Source organism: Acanthochromis polyacanthus, chromosome 1 (assembly GCF_021347895.1).
Source record: "Acanthochromis polyacanthus isolate Apoly-LR-REF ecotype Palm Island chromosome 1, KAUST_Apoly_ChrSc, whole genome shotgun sequence".
NCBI classification, from domain to species: domain Eukaryota; kingdom Metazoa; phylum Chordata; class Actinopteri; family Pomacentridae; genus Acanthochromis; species Acanthochromis polyacanthus.
In genome coordinates this window covers 24,932,196-24,952,447 of record NC_067113.1, presented here as the reverse complement: position 1 = coordinate 24,952,447, position 20,252 = coordinate 24,932,196, and the positions used below count along the sequence as shown (strand labels likewise).

Below are 20,252 nucleotides of genomic sequence, written 5' to 3'. Positions count from 1 at the left end.
GGGGCTTTTAAGTATTTCCCCAGCTGATGTGTCCTTGAGCAACACACTGCCATCTTTATCACATACTCCTTTGTAGCTTACACGTTCACTCTGACCTTCTCGTGGAACGCAGTTAAGTTAGGATAAGTCAACTTTTGAGATCAGCTTAATCTGCTACATTCTCCTCATTCTGCTTAAACACTGGGGATCAAGATAAGTTTGTGATTTCATCATGGAAATGTCCTAAGCCTCCTAAATATAACTGTCTCATGGAGCGCAAAGTGTATGAAAACATCCAGATTTTTTTTGGAATCAACGTGGCTTTGGGTTTTCCAGATTACCAGGCCATGTGAAGTAGCTGCCTGACTAGTCTTGTTAGCCATGTTGCTGTTTCACTGGGTTTATAGCACTTCCACTAAATCAGGTGGGACCTCTTAGACGGGTAGCATACAGACAGCTGTTAGCAGCGTGTATGTGTGTGATTTTTCCACTTGTGGTGCCCAAATACACTCTAAAGAAAAACTTGTGTCCCCTTTTGTTGGTTGTCCTGATAAATGTCAAATGATGAGATGAAATTTTGTCACAATGCGCCATTTATCAGGCGTCATTTTTTATAAAAGAGGGTATTTTTGGGGTTTGTGAAGTCAGTGTAACACCTAAAGGGCAGGGTCAAGAAACGGGTAATAAAAGGTTCATGCAAGTATGTTAATGCAACTGTGTGTGTGTATTTTGAGTGAGTGAGAGGTTGATTGAGGGGGCGACACTGGCATTGTGGCCCTCTTACAAAGATGCTCAAGTGTGTAAGAGGTAGTTTAAGAGCGCTACGGAGATAGTGAGAGTGTGTGAATGGGTTATGAATAGCTGTTACACATTTGCTTGTATTGCTCTGTTTGGTAACCTTTGACTTTTTCTCTTCCGCCCCCCCGCCTCCCCTCCATTTCAGTGTATTCTGGGATTTGTATTGTGCAGCTCCAGACCGAAGGGAGACATGTGAACACTCCAGTGAGGCCAAGGCCTTCCATGACTACGTAAGTGACACAATGGCTCTGCCAACACTTCTTTTGTTCTGTTAAAGAAAATTATTAACTGTTCTTACACACCATTGAATCAGGTATTACTTGTGTTTTCTTATTGTCGCATTGCTGCCAAGACATGCTGCCAAACACTGCATGTATTTTATAGTTAGGTCAAGCGTGGTGAAGAATGTTGAAGTGGAAACCACAGCAGCACATAGAGGATCGTGTCTTGTTCAAGGACATTTGGACAGAGAATACAGTCATTGGGTGTAACGGACTTTGTTGAACAGCTAGAGATCTCAGCTGACCTTTCACTTTTTTTGACCACACAAATAATGATTTTTATATAAGAAATTCAGATTGCACAACTTATTTTATATAATCTGTCATATTTCTGTTAGTGGGGAGTCGGGCTCTAATTCAGTGTAATAATCAGTTGGGGATTATTTTGTTGATTAATTGTTGGGCCAATGAAATCCAAAAAATGGTGACATTAATGACATCTTCTTATAACTTAAGGTGGTGTCCTTAAATGCCTTATCTTGTCTGACCTACCATTCAAAAACTTGAAGAGAAATATTTTGTTAAAAAAGAAGAAATTTTCACAATGTAGAAACTCAAACTAATAAATGTTTTGTTCTGCTTGGCAAATAAGTTAAAGATCCCCAGACATGTTTGAAGATATGAAATTACTCTTTTTAGAATTATAATTTGTCTGATATACATCCACAGATGCTATTGAATATAGCCAAAATCTTAAACAAAATGTTAAGAAAATAAAATAGTTTCCACGTTATTTTCTCCTTCACTGAAAAATTCCAACTGCTTGATGTAGTATATCTTTTTCTTTACTGTACGTCCATTCTTATTGTATGTACATTAGATTTTTCAAGTTTCCACACCTCCCGACATCCAGATATTAAACTCTTATAGGACGAGCAAAATGGACCAAAACTTGAAATCAGTAAATAATACATAATTTGTGCTATAGCAGGGTTTCTGTCCTATAGCAAACCAAATGTTCCGTATGTATTTAGGTGCATCAAAAAATGACAAATCAGAAGAGGTTTTGGAAGAATGGAAAAGTGTATTAAAAGAAGTGTTTGAGAAATAACAAAAGAGCAAAATGAGTCGGAATTAGTGGAAAGAAAAGAGTTGCATTCTGCTGTTTTGGTGATTCAGAGTCAGTGACGATACTGGCCCTTATTCCCATACAAACAATTTTACTCTTGTTACAATGCACAAGATCGCCATGGCTTTATCCAACCAAATCAGACATCATCACAGGGCACAACTTGACAAAATTCTCAGCTTGCTGCACACTAAATATAATGTAGTTTTGCAATGACTGGACGCTGCTTCTGGAGGAATTTTTTTTTACCATTCTTTATCCTTATTACACTTTCTTATTTTAATGATGTCTTTAATGTTACTTAACATGGAATCATAGCACTATTGGAAAATTTTATGATGTGCAGTGCCCCCCAGTTTTAATTATTTCACTTGTTAACAAAGACCCAAGCATTTTCTCATACAGTTTTTCATCTTTTGTGCCGATGATTCAGCCAGCAGCTTTGCCATCTGAGCTTTGGAAGTGCTGCCTTTACAATAGTCAAAGGAGGAAATTAATGGCACCTTTACATCCAGAACTAGGGACACCCACATTTTGCCTCTTTTACTTCATACCTCTGTAGTTTCTATGAGTCATGAGAGAATAGCAGTTCTTAAAAAATGTGTGTTTTTTTTTGCTACACAGAGAAATTAGCATGTCTGAATTGAGAAAATCATGGCTTTAGAGCTCTTCAAAATTCAGATTGTGTAGCTCCAGGTTCTGTTTACATTGTAGGCTTTAATGTGCATGCATCCTTGAGGAAATATTTAATGCATTTGAGGCACTAATGGAGTAATTCTGCTTTTCTAATGTCTCACACTGCCTGGGTGTCAGAGAGCAGGGTCAGCCGCCTTCCCAGATTTTGTAAAGATTCAGTGTTTCGCCCAAGGACGGTTTGTTGCGGTGGATGCTTGTTGTCGCAGGTTCACAAGTTACCGTCTTTTGGGCAAAGAGAAATCACAACTGCAGCATTCCGTCTAATAATGCTCTTAATGAAGAGAAGTGTTGTGTTCCTCCACTGTGAGGAGAAACTGTAACTGTATGCTCGTGTGTGCAAATGTCATCTGTTGTGATTGACACTGTGTCTGTCTTCAGCCTGTCCTCTCTGGTCAAGACAGTGTGGCATTGTGTGTGTGTGTGTGTGTGCAGTGTATAGTGTGGGGAGATAATGGAATAGAGTTCTAATCCGGTAATCCCAGCACTGGGCCGAGGCTAAGCCAGGGATTTGTGTGTGTGTGTGTGTGTGTGTGTGTGTGTGTGTGTGTGTGTGTGTGTGTGTGTGTGTGTGTGTGTGTGTGTGTGTGTGTGTGTGTGTGTGTGTGTGTGTGTGTGTGTGTGTGTGTGTGTGTGTGTGTGTGTGTGTGTGTGTGTGTGTGTGTGTGTGTGTGTGTGTGTGTGTGTGTGTGTGTGTGTGTCTTTGGCAACTGGCCCATAGGAGGCGGCTGGATGGGCTCACACCCTCCTTCCAGTTAACCCTGTGTATAAATGTAGATGGGCGTGCTACACGGTGGCTTGCTGTCTGCTCCTAACAGTGATAAAGCGGAGGAGACGGGACCAGTTTAATTTTGGCTCCAGCCCCCTGAGGCTAGTCTCTGAGCACAGGTCCTTTCTACTGGTTTTCAAAAGAATGAGCCGGTTAGAGGCATCGGAAGAAGAAGTAGAAGAAAAAAAAAGAAATTTCACCTTACCTCAAAAGAGTTTCTTCGTCTTTTGAGGATTGCTAGATTGCAAGCCAGCATTTAAGAAACATTATCACAGTTCTCTCTGCTGGGTGCACTGCAGAGACACAGCAAAGGTTTTTGGTTACTGTCAGGGCTGCTTTTTTACCCCCCACATGTCTGGACACTGGCTAGAGAAAAAATACAGATGTAGTGATATAGTTTAAGTTGTGGTTTTATCATTGCTTCCAAGTATCTAGCTGCTTTAAATGTATAATTCACCAAAGAGGCAGGCTTATAGGGTTTTGCATTTGGAGAACAGAATAGCAAATTTCCCCTCATAGAGAGATTTCTATCATTGTTTTGATGTGTTTTTAATGGATCTATTAATGGAGTTTCCTAAATAAAGATTCTTACTATTTAGTTATTTGTCTGTAAAAGTATTATGCTTTTATTAGACGATGCTCAGTTGAAGTGGGACCACGAGGAAAACCAAAGCTAAAGCATAGTATGAATTGTATGCATTCATGAATACAGAGCAAGAAATGTGTTGGTTTTGTTTGTTTAGATTGTCTGTGCCTGCTTTCTGTTAAGTTCTATTAATTTTAGCTGGCATGCATGTTATCTCCTGCTTTAAGTACACAGTGTGTTTCATTATTCAAACATCATGCTTCTATCAGCCGATTTGCTGGGTTGATTGCATTACAGCCCCATAAAAATTGATTACATTTAGGCAACACAACTGTTTTTCTTGTGATTTTCGAGAATATTCCGGGTTTCCCCAAAGAAATCACTTGCAATGAAGGTCAGTGCCGCCCGCCAGACGCAGGATCAACCAATCAAGTTATAATGGTGATGGTATAAACAGTCGACTCAGCTCTTAAATATGTAGCGTGTGCTGTGTGAATTAGGGTTGGGTGGCGTGTTAAAACTTTCCAACTGGACGCCGTCGGTCCAACAATTCACTGAGGTGTCTGACACTATTTGAAAAAGAGTCCAATGACATCAGAGCAGTGTTTCCCCAAACATTGATTTATTAGTGGTGGCCTCACGTAATATAAACACAAACAAAAGCATATTGATTTTCTATTTTGTTACTGTTTAAAATGGCTAAAATCTCATCTCATTGTGGAGTTGCATAATCACAGATACAATACATTCATTCAGTTGCTCATATTTAGTGTAAATTAGGATTTCTGCTAAAAGTGTAATAATCTCTTGCTAGTTTATATTAGCTTTTATTTCAGATGAACTGCCTCTACTAATATGTGTAACAAAGAAATATCTTTGGTTCTTGGTTGAACTGCTCATTGCTCATAGGTGTATTCAGCCTGGGATGGTGGATCATGATTGAAAAACACTTGCCAAAGATTTTGCATTCGATGTTTTAACATAGCTGGATAAGATGCAAAGGAATATTTCCAAATGTGTTTGCAAGTACAGGGTTAAATCAGTTCTGCCAACTCTCAGTGCAAGTGTCAGTCTGCAGGTATGTCGTTTTACATTTTTGAGGCTTTTTCTCATGGATTGCTCTATTTTCTCTTCACTCTTTCTTTACACACCTGCCCACATTTGCCACTTTTCTCACGCTCTCCTTCTCTTTTGCATTTTGTGCAACTTCAGTCTCTTCACTTCATGTTTTCTTGCTGCTTGTGGTTTCTCTGCGACGCCCTCACATCTGCATCTTTCTGCCCTCCCCCTCATCTTTTCACCCACTTCTCCCCTCACCTCTTTTTCCTCCCATCCCTCTTTACTATATCATCTCTTACTCTCTCCTTCACCCAACACACCAGTCCGCCCCCCTCTCATCTCACTCGGCTTATCGCTCACTCCCTCTCCCTGACTCTCCTCCTCTTCTTTTGTCTCTCTCTTTTCCTATCTCCTCCCTGAGCCATCTCCTCCTCACCTCTCCTCACCACCACCACCACCACTATTGCCCCTGTTCCTGGGAGAAGATTGATTGGCTAATCTAGCCGTTTACCCACAATGCCTAGTAGCGCTGAGGAGGAGAGGGCAGTGTAGACAACATAAAGACACAACTAAGAGACAGTTGAGGTATTTGAAAATGGAGCTCGGTGAGCAAATGTCAAACCAGACGGAAAGTGAGGGAAAGCGAAGATTAGTCTATAGCTTTAGTTGCATTTTAAATCACTTAAAGCACTAGAAGCAACTTTTCTTTTAAATTCGTTGGCTGGCTATTTTAGGAAATTGATAAGACATCATGTTGGTAAATATGTACCTACAGCATGTATGTAAACACATCCCACTTTTCCACCTTTATCATGTTTGTTAGATTAAAGCATATGTGATAATGCAATCTAACAGCAAACAGTGCAGCAGACATCATTTTGTAGTGTGTTTTGGAAATTTTCAGTATCTTCTGATGCCCTGAAGGATTGCAGAGGTGTAATAGTATTTATTCCATTTCCTGTAATGTTCATAAAATGTTTAAGCATGATTGTTAGTGACAGCAGCTCTTTGTTACACAGCAGTCAAAATCCATTAAAACCAGCCCACATTATCCAGAATTTTAAACAACCAGCAGTACACATCTTTTTTTTGCTGTCATTACTTTAAAGGGGAAAAAGAAGTTGCTCTGCTGAAACTCATCCTGCCTGAACCTCCAGTTTGCCTCTTCTCTGACACCAGCAGTATCAGAAATGTCTTGATTGTTTTGGGTTCTGTTTACCAGATTAAACAAACTAATTTAAAACCTGTTAAGTTCTAATGTGCATTTTTTGCAGTTTTGACATTTTATAAACAAATGATAGAGAAAATATTCAACTATTCATAATAATAATGATAATTATTGGAAGCCCTATTGGGTCCATATTTAAACAAAACCTGTTTCCAATGACTCCTCTAACTTTCTAGATGTTAGACCACCACATAGATGGAATACTCATTTAGCACTCTGAAAGCCAAGCAATTTTTTGGCCTTTTGTTTTGCTTCAACCATATTTTTGGATTTATTTTCTGGATTTCTATGACATGGCATGACCATGGCTACAAGTTGAGGAAACTCAAAAATATGTTTGGTGCAGGATGACAAAGTTATAATGCCATCAAAAACAAAAAACATCGAATTTCTTTGATTACTTTAACAATCAACTTGTGCAACATTTTCAAAGCGGGCCCAGGTGTTGGTAATACTGGGGACGAATGGTGGCTCTGTTTGCTATAGATGTTTTACTACATGCATGTTTAATTTGTTTCCATACTTGTCTTGTGTTTTGTCTGTGTAAGCACAGCCTGCAGTTCAGCCCAGGTCAGCTGAATAGTCCCTGAATTTTTGTCATGTGATGGTTGTAGTCACTTGTGGCTTCTTGGTTGCACCGTGAGTGCCGAATTTTTCAGTTTTTACAGAATCAGTTTGGTCCAGATGTATTTTTTTTGAGGGTGGATTTTCAAATTAGGCATTTTGAAATGATATTTTGAGTAACTATCCCAGTTTAGGCTTACAAATTCTTTAATTTTTCTGACAAAACCGGAAATCACAGGTTGTTCAGGGACCATCGGAAGGTTGAAAATCCAACAATTCTTTCTGTTTTTCTAGTTCCTGGTTGCAATAAATGGTTTAATGTAGGCAGTTTTTTAAAAGAGTGCAATGTTCAAGTCCACCAGCAGGTTTTTTGGTTCAGAGGGTTAAACGTCAAAACTCTGCTTTACAAATGAGCGACCCACAATTAAACCTGTCTATAAACCGAATGTAAAACAGTAGTTATTTAAGCATTCTTGTCTACAGGGGAGCGAGACTGAGGCTGTCCCTTCATTTGCATCTGGGTTTTTTGTTTATTGTCTGCCCCAAGGAAATAAATTGCATACTGACTCCAAATCAGCTAAAGGGGCAATACCCTCAGATTGAAGTATGTCAAGAAAAAGGAGTCTCTAATGTGTGAACAATTGATTATCACTTTGCTTTTTGTGTTAATTAGAAGAAATATAGCATAAACATTCATAATCGCATTAGTTAATTCCTCCTCTTTAATTTTTTAAAGCCATATTGTGGTTCCCATTCTCCTCATCTTCTTGTCTTTTCGGCCCCCTCTGCCTTCTCTCTGGAGCGTTGGATAAGTGGATGTTGTGTCTGCAGCATGTATTAGTGCTGTCATCCTGTGTGCGTGTGTGTGTGTGTGTGTGTGTGTGCGCATGTGCTCGCTCAAGTCCGCCTGTCTGGTTCAGCACTGCTACCTTGGCAGCAGCTTTTTGGGAAGTGTGTGTTCGGTGTGCGTGTTGTGCCAGTTTTGAGGACCAGCTGGGTTTTCAGAGATTGTGTGCACGCATGTGTTTGTGCATTTGTTTGTCAGACGTGACGGTGAGAGTAGCAGCCGTATCCTGTTGCTCTCGAGCGAAACACACTGTTTTGACTGAGCTGATAAATTAGCTAGATCACCACAGTCAGCTATTTTTCCCCTCCCGTCTCCACACGCTCACCATCCTGACTCCTTCACCCTCCCATCCCCCCTCCCCCTTACTCTTTTTTTTTTTTTCCCCTCTCCCTCTTTCTCTGTGCGCTAAGGACAGCAGGTCAAGGAGACAGTGATGAGGTACATATCAGTGTGAACCAGAATGTAGATTAGTACCTCTCCAGGCAGGGACACACATAAATACAGGCACACACACTGATACATTTGCTGTCTCTTCCTACTTCTCCATCCTGTGTTTATGTCTCTGTCTTTATCCCTGTGAAAGGTATCAGGCGGAGGTCAATAATGTGTTGAGCACTATTGATCTGTCCGGTAGGTCCTATGGGTGAGGGAAGGGGAGAGGCAAACAGAGAGGGTGAGATCAATGCTATTCTGTATATCCCATCTACATACTGCACTGTACCGGCCAATCAGATCATTAGTCGTTTGTTCTCCAATAGATTATTCATCAACATAGTGGGTTTGCAGTGAGGAGGATAAGCAAAAGCACAACACGGTGTCCCAGCAGGCAGCCAAACTCTGGATTAAGACATCAGAGTTTGAAATATTTTGCCATAAAGTCACCATGGTGATGCCAAATGGCGGCGGATAAGATTTTTCATTTTATGCAGTAGTCAGCGATTGTAGCTTTTCTGCCCAAAGTGAGATTTTAACCTGCTTTCCACAGAAAACCACTGAACTCTGCTCAGCCCAGCTTCTGTAAAATTACCAAATCAGAAGAGCAGCCAAATGACACCTGCCTCAGTGTGGTGTAATGTTTTTCTTCTTGATCAGTCATTTAGCCTATAAAATGTAAACAGTCCACATTATCAGTTTCACAGAGCCCAAGATTGTATCTTTAAGTGATGCTTAGTACGTTATATATTCATATATTGGTGAAAATTGAATAAGTATCTTTAATTGTTGTTGTTGTTGTTGGTATTAAACTAAGAGATGTAAGAGGAGGGCATTTTGACTTTACTGGATTGTTTATACCCAAGAGGCCAAACAGCGACAGCAATATTTACCTGCTGTGGATGCTTCATCATTAATAAAGGAAATTTTGTAGGTAAACAAACTGGTATAATGAAACAAAAATTCTAATTTTGATTGCTTTAGCAAACCCCAAGCGTATTACCCTCCTTTCTCATCCCTACCTTGGTGCTGGAGCATCTTTGGCCTTTGTCTTTCTCCCTGTGGCTGCTGTGCAGGTGTCCTGTGGCCTACTAGTCCACTTCATTGAGAAAAGATCATAAAAATTGACCAATAATTATTGATATTTTAAGCTTTTCAGCTTTATCATTTAGCTCTACCCCAGAGGTGACAGAAAACACAGAGGAGGATGACTTGCGTCAGAGATTCTGAAACTGAATCAAACCAGGGAAGCTGCAATTACAGTACACCTACTTGTCCAGCAGGATGCCCATTTTTGCCTGTTATGTTTTTTAAGAATGTGATAGAGTGGAACAGAAAGCCTGAGGAGGGAAAGTGGGATGACATGCACAAAAGCCTTGGGCCACCACAGCATCTAATTTAAGCACTGGTCTGAGGTTTCATCATAAAAAGAGAAACCAGTGGCTGGTATCTGTCAGAATAGACTGTGGATGCACTGATCAGACAGTTGGTCACAGATATCACAGCTGGATCAGATTTTTTTTTTTTTTATAATGTTTTGCTTGAATCAAATCTTTTTGTGTCACTAATATGTTATTGAAGTGGATATTTCTACATTTTTAATGACTACCTGTGCCACAATCGCTTTTTAGAGAAATTTAGTATTTTGTTGACCGAAGTGTTAATACAGATAATAGATCACTTTCATTGTTTGATTTGGTTGCAGCAAAGAAAACGGTAATGGATGTGTGTATATATAGAATTTTTATTTGTTTGGGTTTTTAAATTAGCACTTAGTGTAGTTTTTTCTTCATATAGTAATACAGGCAGTAGATCCTTAAATCTAGCTCTAAAGAGACTGACAATGTTATATGATGCTGTAAAAATGCTAAAGATAGCAGTTCTCCATCAAGAATTACTGTAGCCACAGTTCAGGTCTGTAGGCCAGATACTGTATAATTGATAGCCAGGTAACATTAAAAACGTACCTAATATTATTTTAGAGCAGCCGTGGCTCCAGGATGCTTTGACACGGTGTTTGTGCAGTGCTGCTGAGGAAGGCCATTAAAATATAGTTTACAGTTTAAACAGTGTAAATATTCCCAGGCATTTGAAAATGTGTCCCCTGGGTTTTGTTGAACTTTCAGCCAGCTTCAATGAAAGAAACATATTCTTCTCCTTCCTGCTGCATGTCAGGCATTAAAGCTTTTTCACTTTGTGTTGCACGCTCCTCCACATATAGACTTTTCCATATGCTATGCCTGAAAATGAATTATTCACCTCACCTAAAAAACATGTCCATTATATCAACTAATTAGCGCAGCGCTAATGTCTGCTGTGGAATGTTCTGTCGGCTTGGATTTGTTTCCGTACCTGAAGGTACACATTTCTACTCACTGTACCTGCATGTTCTCTTTGCATTAACAGTCATTGTTTACCTGCACAAATGTCAACAAGACAAATTCCTGTGGATTTACTTTCTCTGTTTCCAGGAGGTAGTCTTGTTGCGAGGTTCTCTGACAGTCTTCCTCCTTCTGAGTGAGGAGTTGAAATGGAAAGATAGATATAGACAGTACTGTGTGTGCCACTACAAAAAACTAAAAAAGCACTGTTGGATCCTTTTGTATTTCCCCAGGCCAGTTGATTTTAATAAAGTCCAACTGCATACTAAATCTACCTTCCTTTTCGCCGGTGGCAACTGCGCTCAATCTGCATGCTTTGCATTCATTTTCAATCAGCAAACTGGAGACTGTACGAGCAGATAAATTGTCATTATTAGTCCGTAACAATAAGCGATAGATTGTCGACAGGAATCTCTCTTTTTGTTGCATTTCCTTCTTTGTTGTTTTTTTTTTGTCTCACTCTTGCATCTTCTAACTCAATCTCTCTCTCTCTATCTCACTCTTGTGCCTCCTCACTCTCTCCTGCATCTTCTTATTCTCTCTCTCTCTCTCTGCGCTCCTGGAGCGGGGGATGCCAGGGGGACAGAGTGCAGATAGGACCTGTCTCCATAGCAACAGCTTCTGCAAGCTGCTGACACCCTACTGGGGGGGACTGAGGGGAGGAGAGGTTGTGATGGGTAGGAATAGTACAGGGGTTGGGGCACAGGGAAGGTGCATGAACGTCTATGTGCACCAGTGTTGAGAAAAAACGAGTGTGGGGGGTCACGGGTGGGAGAAAAAAGATGGAGAAAAGTGCACGAAGGGAGGATGGAGAAGGAGAGAGCCAGGCAGACGACCCTGCCTCCTCCCCAGGGACTCAGTGGCCTGCTCATGTTCACTAGCAGAATTAGCATAAAGATGGGGGGAGGTGTGCGATTTTTCCAGTTTTCATGTTGCGTTGGTTTCAGATAGGAGACGAAGGGCAGCGAGTGTATTTGTGTACATGCGTGTAATTGGGAGCATGCGTTGTTGTCCAAGCGTACAGTATGTGTCACATGGATGCAGTGTGTTCGTTAGGTGTGCGTGCTGGTGGATCGGTGTGTGTGTCTGTGTGTGTGTTTGTGAGAGCGGCTGCCTCCCCTGGGTCTTAAACCCCCTCTCTGTTCTGTCCTGTAGCCTGCGGTTCTCCCCTGTCTGCCTTTCTGTACTGAAGGGCTGCACTTTGTGAGCCTGTGATGCAACTCTTTGTGTGTTTCTGTGTGTTTGTGTGTTTGATTTCACGTTCATGTGGGTTGCGTGCATGTGTGTGTTTGTTCCGGCTTGCTTATGTAAGCACTCTGAACATGCGTCTCCTTCTATGTGTGTTGACAAGAATAGAGTTATATCATATTTAACTCCCGGGCTGAATCGTTCTCCCCCCATTTTTATATTCTAGATTTTGTTTCTTTTGCATCCACATTGTTAAACTGACGTAAAAGGTGCAAAAATCTGTGGCGGAGTTAATGTGATTGTGCTAGTTAAGCAGTAGGTTTGAGTGTTGCATGTTTGTCGCTTTTAAATAATTCTGCTGTTGCTGTCCTTCATTTTATAATACATTTTCTGTTTGTGAAGTATTACCATTTGATCTAATGCAGTATTGCTGTGAATTAGAAATTCTAAGCAAAATATTTTTTATCAGTGGTGGAAGATTTACTGAAGACTAAGTAGATGTGCCATTTCTATTTAACTGTATTAAATATTTAGATTTACTTGGACTGTTTAGGAATTTGACCATAAATGAAAAAGAAGAAAGAAGCATCGGCTCTACACAGTATGAAGTTTCAAATATTTTTGCAGCATTAAATGGGTAAAAACAGTAGAAACTCAACTTATTTGCAGATGACTTATTACTGTATTTGCATAGTTTACATACTGATCAAAAACTTAATCCTAATGCGTATGTTGGTGCGAAAATATAGCTGATTGATCTGACTTAATGGAAATTATATTGATGTTGAATGGTAGCCCGTATTTATTGTGAATATTTTTTATATGTAGCCAGTGCTAGGCAAGATAATATGTTTGTGTTTTCTGTTTACATTCAAATATTTTTTGAAAAAGACAATTTTTGGCAACAAATTGAATCATTAAATAAACAAACAAAAATAGATATATTTGTAAAAAAAAAAAAAGCAAATCAGAACTTTTTTCAATGGGCTTTATTGACACAAATATCTGCGTAAAGTTATGGTATATATATGTCAAGTTTATGCAGAGGCTTATTTTTGAACTAAATAACTAGCAGTGTTCTGCAAAATATCTACTGAAGTTCATTTAACATCACCAAGATGATTACAGTGTAAAAAACAATGATGCCAAACAAACAAAAACTTCTGATTGCAGCCATTTTGATTGCATTTCATATTCTCAGCTGTAACTAACAAACTGGAATAGTATTTGGTTTTTCTAAGATTATGTAAAGAGTGTGTTTCATGTTACAGTATCGCCATGCAAAGCATCAGTATTTGTTTGATTTGTGCATAAGAAATGATCAGAAAGTGTGGGCAAACATTAAAACATGTCATAGGATATACTTGTGCATTTCATTATATCATCAAAAACTCAGAAGAGCTACAAAATGCAAAGAAATTATAATTCCTATCCTTCATGTTAAATAAGTGTTGTCTTAAGCAACAGCTCAGTGATGGTCAGGACAACATTACTCCTCGGTACATAACAGTGCATATAATAGTATAGATCACAGGCTGCTCTCTACACAGCTTTGTGTGACTCAAACTCTTCTCGACCATAAGAACACCATTTTGGTGCAGTTTCTCCCTGAAACAGTCCCCTTGGCTTCTATCCTTGTCTACAAAAAAGAGGTGGTTAATGCCCTTCTCTTCCTCTCACATTGCTGCAGAGATGAGGGAACAGTTTAAAGGTTGTAGTAGAAGATACTTTGAATTAACAATTTAAACTTTAAATGTGTTGGGGGGTGGGGGGGTTTGCTGTGATTGCAGATGCAGACACTGCCCCCTGTAGTAATTTGGAGGCCAATGCATCATGTTCTTCAAAATGACTGTGGAGCAGTGAGACACCCACATGCAAAACACCATATTTAACTGATGATAACTGTGTTTTCCAGAGCGCGGCGGCGGCGCCCAGCCCTGTGATGGGCAACATGCCCCCCAACGACGCCATGCCAGGTGGTCCCATGCCCCCAGGCTTCTTCCAGGTACGACCCACCACCTCCGAACCCACTGCCCCTTTTTTTACCTTATCTCTGTCTTTCATCCATCCATTTCTGACTCTCCAGAATAAAAGAAATTTTCATTGAATTCCATTTCAAGCACCAGGCACTGAAAGAGAATTTGCCCACCTACCAATAAACCACTTCAGATAAAAACTGAAAATCACCAATATAAGAGTAATCTCTTTTTTTCAGTTCTTCTAGCAAAAACAGCTCTTTCACACTTGACTTACTTGCCCTATCTTAAAATTCATGTCCACTTGTGCTGTGTGACATGCATGCGTAGTGTATCCGTTTATGACTTTAAGGTGGAGAAGAACTTAACTTTCGTTTTCAGATCCTTTTGATGTTGTGTGAAAAGCTCAGGCGTAGCATTTTCAGCCAGACTGATATCAGCATTTTTATTGGAATCTGTGTTTTCCAGTTTGCTAAATAGATGCGGAGCACTAAACTGTAGCTGTAAATGTTTTATTGGCAACACATTTATGTATAGTAGACTAAACAGTGTTTCAATTGAAGAAGTTATTGAGATTTTAGTCATGTTTGTCAATATGGTTGTGACTCTAATTAAACTTTTTCCCATGCCACAATTGGCTGCTTTTATATCAATAAAATCTTTTAAAAACTTTTCTATGATCAAAGAGTACAAGCCTGGTTGTGACAACGTGTTGTATGAATAATCCTATGGGGTTTTTATTGGTTTATTTAACTAAATGTTTAGTTTACCTTAAAAAAAAGCACTGTAAAGGGACAATCAAGCGCCATTTTATGATTGTTGTAATTCACTAAGAAGTATATTGTTTAATTACAAACTAACATTTTTGGCAACTAATCAGACATATCTTTATCATAAAATGTGTCACGTACATGTAGAACAATAACAATATCGTCTGATTGGTTAATCAGAAGTTGAAAGTTTGCCAAGTATCAGTATCAGCTTCAAAAATGCAGTATCAGTCTCATCTCTATTAATTAAGTCTCTCCCTGTAAAATCAATAATGGAGTTTGATCAAGTGACACCACAGTTAGTTTGAGACTCCAGTTCTCCCACTTTCTGTTTCCCCCCCCTACATTTTTCCAAAACTGTGTTTATTCCGCTCTTGATATTTACACCCACCAGAGCCTCTGAAGCTCACACTGTTCATTCATCTGTGGCTCTGCTCTCGCTGGGCTGCTGTTCAACCGATTTGTGATTCAGCCATCCCCGCATTCATCCTCTCCCCACTCCTCCATCTCCATCTCCGTCTGTCTCTGACCTGTCCCGGCTCTGTGAAGGGAAAGGTTTTAGTGTGGGAGATGGCTGTCTGAAGAGTGAGGAGAATGAGACGCACAAACACACACACACCGATACATATACAAACACGTACAAGCATGCACATTCACAAACAAACACACACACACACACACACACATCCTCCGTGAGGCAGTGGTGTGATGGACAGCAGTGGCATTTGGCAGGAGGCACGATAAGGTGGTGGAGAGGAGTAGGAGCGAAAAAGCGAGTGACACAATAAGAGAGGGGGGACGGTTAGAGAGGGAGGAAGAGGGGTGAGGAGGAGGAATAAGAGAGGGAAATGTGAAAGATCAGTGCCACCAGGATTGTGGCCCAGTGTTTGTTTCTGTGGCTACCTACCACCCTATTGTTTGCTGGCTGAGAGCGAGGACAGCGGTGATGGTGGTGGTGGTGGGGGGACTAGTGAGAGTACGACTGTGAATAAGCAAGGGGAAGGGTGGGGGAGAGAGAGTGAGGGTGACGAGAGACGCATGGAAGTGCTATTTTTAACATTGGTGGGGGAGTGAGATTGGGCGAGGGTTGGTTTGTGTTTGTGTGTATGTTGTGTTCAAGGGACCTAACGGAAAGCTGTGGTTGTTCGCTGCAAATGTGAAAATGCTCAGGCAGTGTCATTTGAAATCTTTTTGATAGCGGTGCATGTGCTTAACGTCAGCCCTGACAACTAAGAAATACCTTTTCTGACACTCAACTGTAAGAAATGTTAATTTATGTTTTCATTTTTACCAAACTCTTTGTCATTTAACAAGAGGCCGCATGCAGCACAAGCAGCTGTGCAAAAGTCTCTGATCAAAGAAAGATTACAGCTGCCACTGATGCTTCCATTAACAAATGGTTTTCTTTTTTGTTTTATTTGTAATTATTTGAGTAAGAAAATGCCACAATAAGAACATATCACAACAGTTTTCATGATCACAAGGTCAAATGTCTTTATAATCACTTTAATATCATACATGCATGCAAAAAGAAGGCAGCACATCCTCACAGTTTACACACTAACACCAGCAACCTTTGTCATTTTGCCAAAAAACTGACTCATTAATCAACTATCAACACAGTTGCCGATTTAGTTTTCTCAAAATTAATTTTCTTTTGAGATACCGACCTTATTAAGTGGGTCAAGAGGCATTAAAAATGGTTTCTTTCTCATTTCTGTCATCATTAAGTTGAGTTTTTTTTCATTAAACTGACTCAGCTTTTAGCAGCGCAGCAGATCCACGCAATTTTTCAGTGTGGGAAAAGAGAGCACTGGTATCAGATCAGTCATCATCTGTATTGGCATGTACTCTCAGTTGAGGCATCAGATTTGCTGTCAGGAGAGAAACATTTTGAGAATTGGTGCAATTGGTGAATCATTGTTACAAACCGGAAAGATATTTGATGTCAGCTTTTGGTATTTGACAGTTTTCGATACTCAGCGCTGTAAACTAATGAATATGAGTGAGTCTGTCTTTTTCCCTAAAAAGTGATGATAACAATTGAATCTATTTTCTAAAGCAGCTCAGTCATTGATTGTTGGTCAACTATTCGGTTAATTGACCAACTTGTCCTTACATTACAATATTAAGTCATTATCACTTTACCAAATAACCCACTTCACATATTAAGTGTTTCCATGTGGAATACTAACAAAACGATGATGCGTCGCCTTCATATTTTTGTTTACCCTGGTTTAGATTTTTTACCTGGAACAACACAGATGTTCTTTGAGTCTTTTTGTCAAATGTCAGTCTAGTTTCTAATGTCCAAGCCAAAAGCTTGCTTTCACCAGCTAAATGTAAGTACATATAGTCCCAGACTCACTGAGGTAATCAATGTTTGTTGTCTTTGTGTGTGTCCGGATGCCTAGGAGGGATACACGGAAAATTCCATTTGCCATCCGTAAATCGGGCAGCTTTTGTTTTCTTCGGACAACTGGAAAAAGAAAAAATAGTGAAGCATCGACGGCGACAGAGCCGAAAAGAGGCTGTTGCGTAATGACTTATTTATTAGAGGTCATTAACCTCTTGTCTTGGGGTGACATGTCAGCAATAAATGCAGCAGCGTGTCAGACGAGCGAGGAGACGGGTTGCCCTGCTTGGTGCACAGGAACATGGTTTTACGTTGAAGTAGGCTTACAGTGAGCTTAAAAAACTTCCGACCTGTACTTGTTTTTGTCAGTATCATCTTTCTGGTTTGAAGTTGCCACTAGTGCCTGTCCTGCTGCTGCTGCTGCCTGTCCTGTTGCAGCGAGCCTTTGGCAATACTGCCCCCATGTGGCCCAGTGGAAAACGTATAATCCTCTGACTGCCGGTGTCCCGAGGATCACTTCTACTGTTGTAGCTGCACATGTCAAGGCCATCCAACAAGATAAATACTGATTTCTGTCAGATTAGGAGTTTTAATTGTGTGTTTCTTATTAATAAGTGCCTTATTTACCCACAGATTTTAGGGGATTTGCCCACAATGTCCAGCTTTTTTCCACTTTCCTGCTTCTCTTCTTCCTCTTCAAACTAAAGACTCCCCACCGACTCCCCCCCTCCTCCCTCTCTCTTATAATTTTGATCGGGTAATTCCTCCAGGTGTAAACCCACATTTTGCCCCCTTCCCCTTCGCTGACATCACTCTTCTTTCTTAAAGGGACCACCCGGCTCTCAGCAGTCCCCCCACGCACAGCCCCCCCCACACAACCCCAGCAACCCAATGATGGGACCCCATGGCCAGGTAAGACGACAAACACTTTCTCTCAAACTCCCCTCTCCTCTTTCATTCCCTCTAAATCCCCAACCCCTCCAACACACACCCCTCACCCACACACAAGCTTTATTTTTCTCCCCATTCACGACTTGCACACTTTCTCCTTCTTCTTCTTCTTCTACCCTTGAGCCCTGCGAGCTCTAGTTTTGTTCTGGCTAACTCCCCATAGATGCCAGGTCCTTTTTTTATGAAAGCCGGGCATCCAGAGGCAGCAGGGCCCTCTCCTCTTCAAGGCCCAGAATCGGCTGTCCCTCTGTGGGATGAATAATTCACTCCTTGCCCCTCCCCCGGAGCAGCTTGTGGGGGGTTGCACACTTATCTTCTCCTGCACTCTTAACACACATGCACAAACGCACACAGACGCACACCTCTCCCCCTCCCCCCGTTGCTTACTTGTTCTAGCACGTTATAAATAAAACAGGGGACAGGCCCTTTAAATGCATCACGTATACGTACAAAACACACGGGCTACACCGTTAAACTTTCCACACATACAGGGGCAGCCAGAGGTTTGGGTTGCCAAAGCTGATGATTAGATAAGAGCATATTCAAAAACTTCCACCCTCAGTCGCTGCACTTCTCCAGAACGGCAGCTACAGATGCCACTGTGGAGGTAAAGCTAGCCTTTGCCCATTAACTGCGGCAGCTCAGCTCTTCATTCTTGTGGTTTTTGGTTTCCGTCTTGTGTGCGAGAGAGTGTGGACATGCTTCCGCTAAGGTTTTGAACGGTGTTGTTGGCCTGAGGTGTCTCTAACTACGCCAGGCAGACCACAGGCCGAATCAGCTTACACCACAGCGAGAGCAGGCAGGCTGTGCAGGGAAGCTGGGTTAGCGCTGCCGTTACACACACACACACAAAAACATGCACACACACTCAAATTCATGCTTGGAGAGCATATTGTTGGTGTAAGCGAGCGTTGTTTAAGATCATAAACTCTTGTGCCAGTGTATTTTTATTTCCTCCTCTGGTTTCCAGGCAGATATGTCGCTGAATTTGCAAGTTTTTCAGTGTCATCCTCCATTCTCCAACCACACTGTGTCCATCTCTGTGTCCTCAGTGCTCCCCCTGTTTGAGTGCTTTTGGACTTATCAATAATAGAAATGTCATTTTTTTCTTGTGTCCCTTTTCCCCCACGTTTCCTACCCTCGTTTCCTTCCCCCTCTTTTCTCCTTCTTCCATTTCCCTCTGCAGCCTTTCATGTCACCACGGTATCCAGGTGGGCCGCGCCCCTCACTCCGAATGCCAAATCAGGTACTGAACTCCATGTTTACTCAATTTTATGTTGATATTTTTTAACAGCTCTGAGTGTCTGTGTTGACAAGAGTGCTCCAGTGTTTTGATCCATGTCCATGTCTGCTCTCTTCTCAGCCTCCTGGAGGAATCCCAGGATCTCAGCCTCTCCTGCCAAACAGTTTGGACCCCACAAGACCGCAAGGTAAGGCTGGAGAGAGTTGAATCCCCGAGTTGGGGTGACTTATTATGAAATATGATCATTTTCTATAGCATGCAATCTGTCTTTAACAAATGATTCTATTTGCAATAGCTGAAACAGCTGGAAATGTTTCAAATAAAATTTTTCTCTGTAAATTTTTGAAAAATGCAATTGTTTGAACAAAATTTAGGTCTGCAATGATGAGAGGTTTATAAAAAGAAAACATGTCCTCATTCTGGGGAATCTGCAACCTACAAATATTGAAATTTTGTTGGTAAACCAACACCCAACAAATATGTGTCATCTGTTTGGGTTTCTGTATAGACTCAGTGTGTGTGATTGTTTCCTTTCCCCACTGTAGACAGAATACTTGTGGGTGGATCTGGTTCAGGAAGGGGTCTGTGGTGATTTTAGCAGCAGATTACAGTTTCAGGGGCCCTGAGGGTTACAACTAATGGGATTAGGACGAAGCATTGTCTGTGGCAAGGCTTAATTCCTGACTTTAGGAGACGAGACATATGTGGATTTACATGAGTGTGTCACGCTCGGTTTGTGACTCTGGGCGTCTTTTTTTGTAGGACATCCCAACATGGGTGGACCAATGAGAATGAACCCTCCTCGAGGAATGGCCATGGGCCCACAGGTAGGACGAAACATTCAGACAATAACTGAGTGCCAGGTAGAATCTAATGAGTCTGTGTGTCTGCATCTAGTAAATACAGTCGATTCTGTGAATGTGAACGCTTTGATAAGGAGTATACTTTGCTGTGCGTGTCCATATGGGTGTGGTTTCTCTTAAAGAGTAAAATTCAAACTTTTCTTCAAGCGTAGATTCTTTGTTACTTTTAGAAGAGGGCCATTCTCAAAACATCTGATTTTTAGAACAATTCAGGCTTGA

The 20,252-nt window shown here is 40.9% G+C and overlaps 1 protein-coding gene across 3 annotated transcripts in view; it reads left to right on the top strand.

Annotated features, from left to right (window-relative positions):
• The window catches only part of zgc:110158 (uncharacterized protein LOC553590 homolog), a 41,481-nt gene that overhangs the window by 13,486 nt on the left and 7,743 nt on the right, over positions 1-20,252 (top strand). For 2 of the 3 annotated variants that reach the window (XM_022193860.2, XM_022193852.2), the window contains exons 4-9: positions 923-1,007; positions 13,790-13,879; positions 17,805-17,888; positions 19,114-19,173; positions 19,291-19,357; positions 19,933-19,997. In XM_022193860.2, the coding sequence (XP_022049552.1) occupies positions 923-1,007; positions 13,790-13,879; positions 17,805-17,888; positions 19,114-19,173; positions 19,291-19,357; positions 19,933-19,997 (451 nt within the window). The remainder of the gene's footprint in view (positions 1-922; positions 1,008-13,789; positions 13,880-17,804; positions 17,889-19,113; positions 19,174-19,290; positions 19,358-19,932; positions 19,998-20,252) is intronic. The other variant, XM_022193868.2, reaches the window with a different exon arrangement.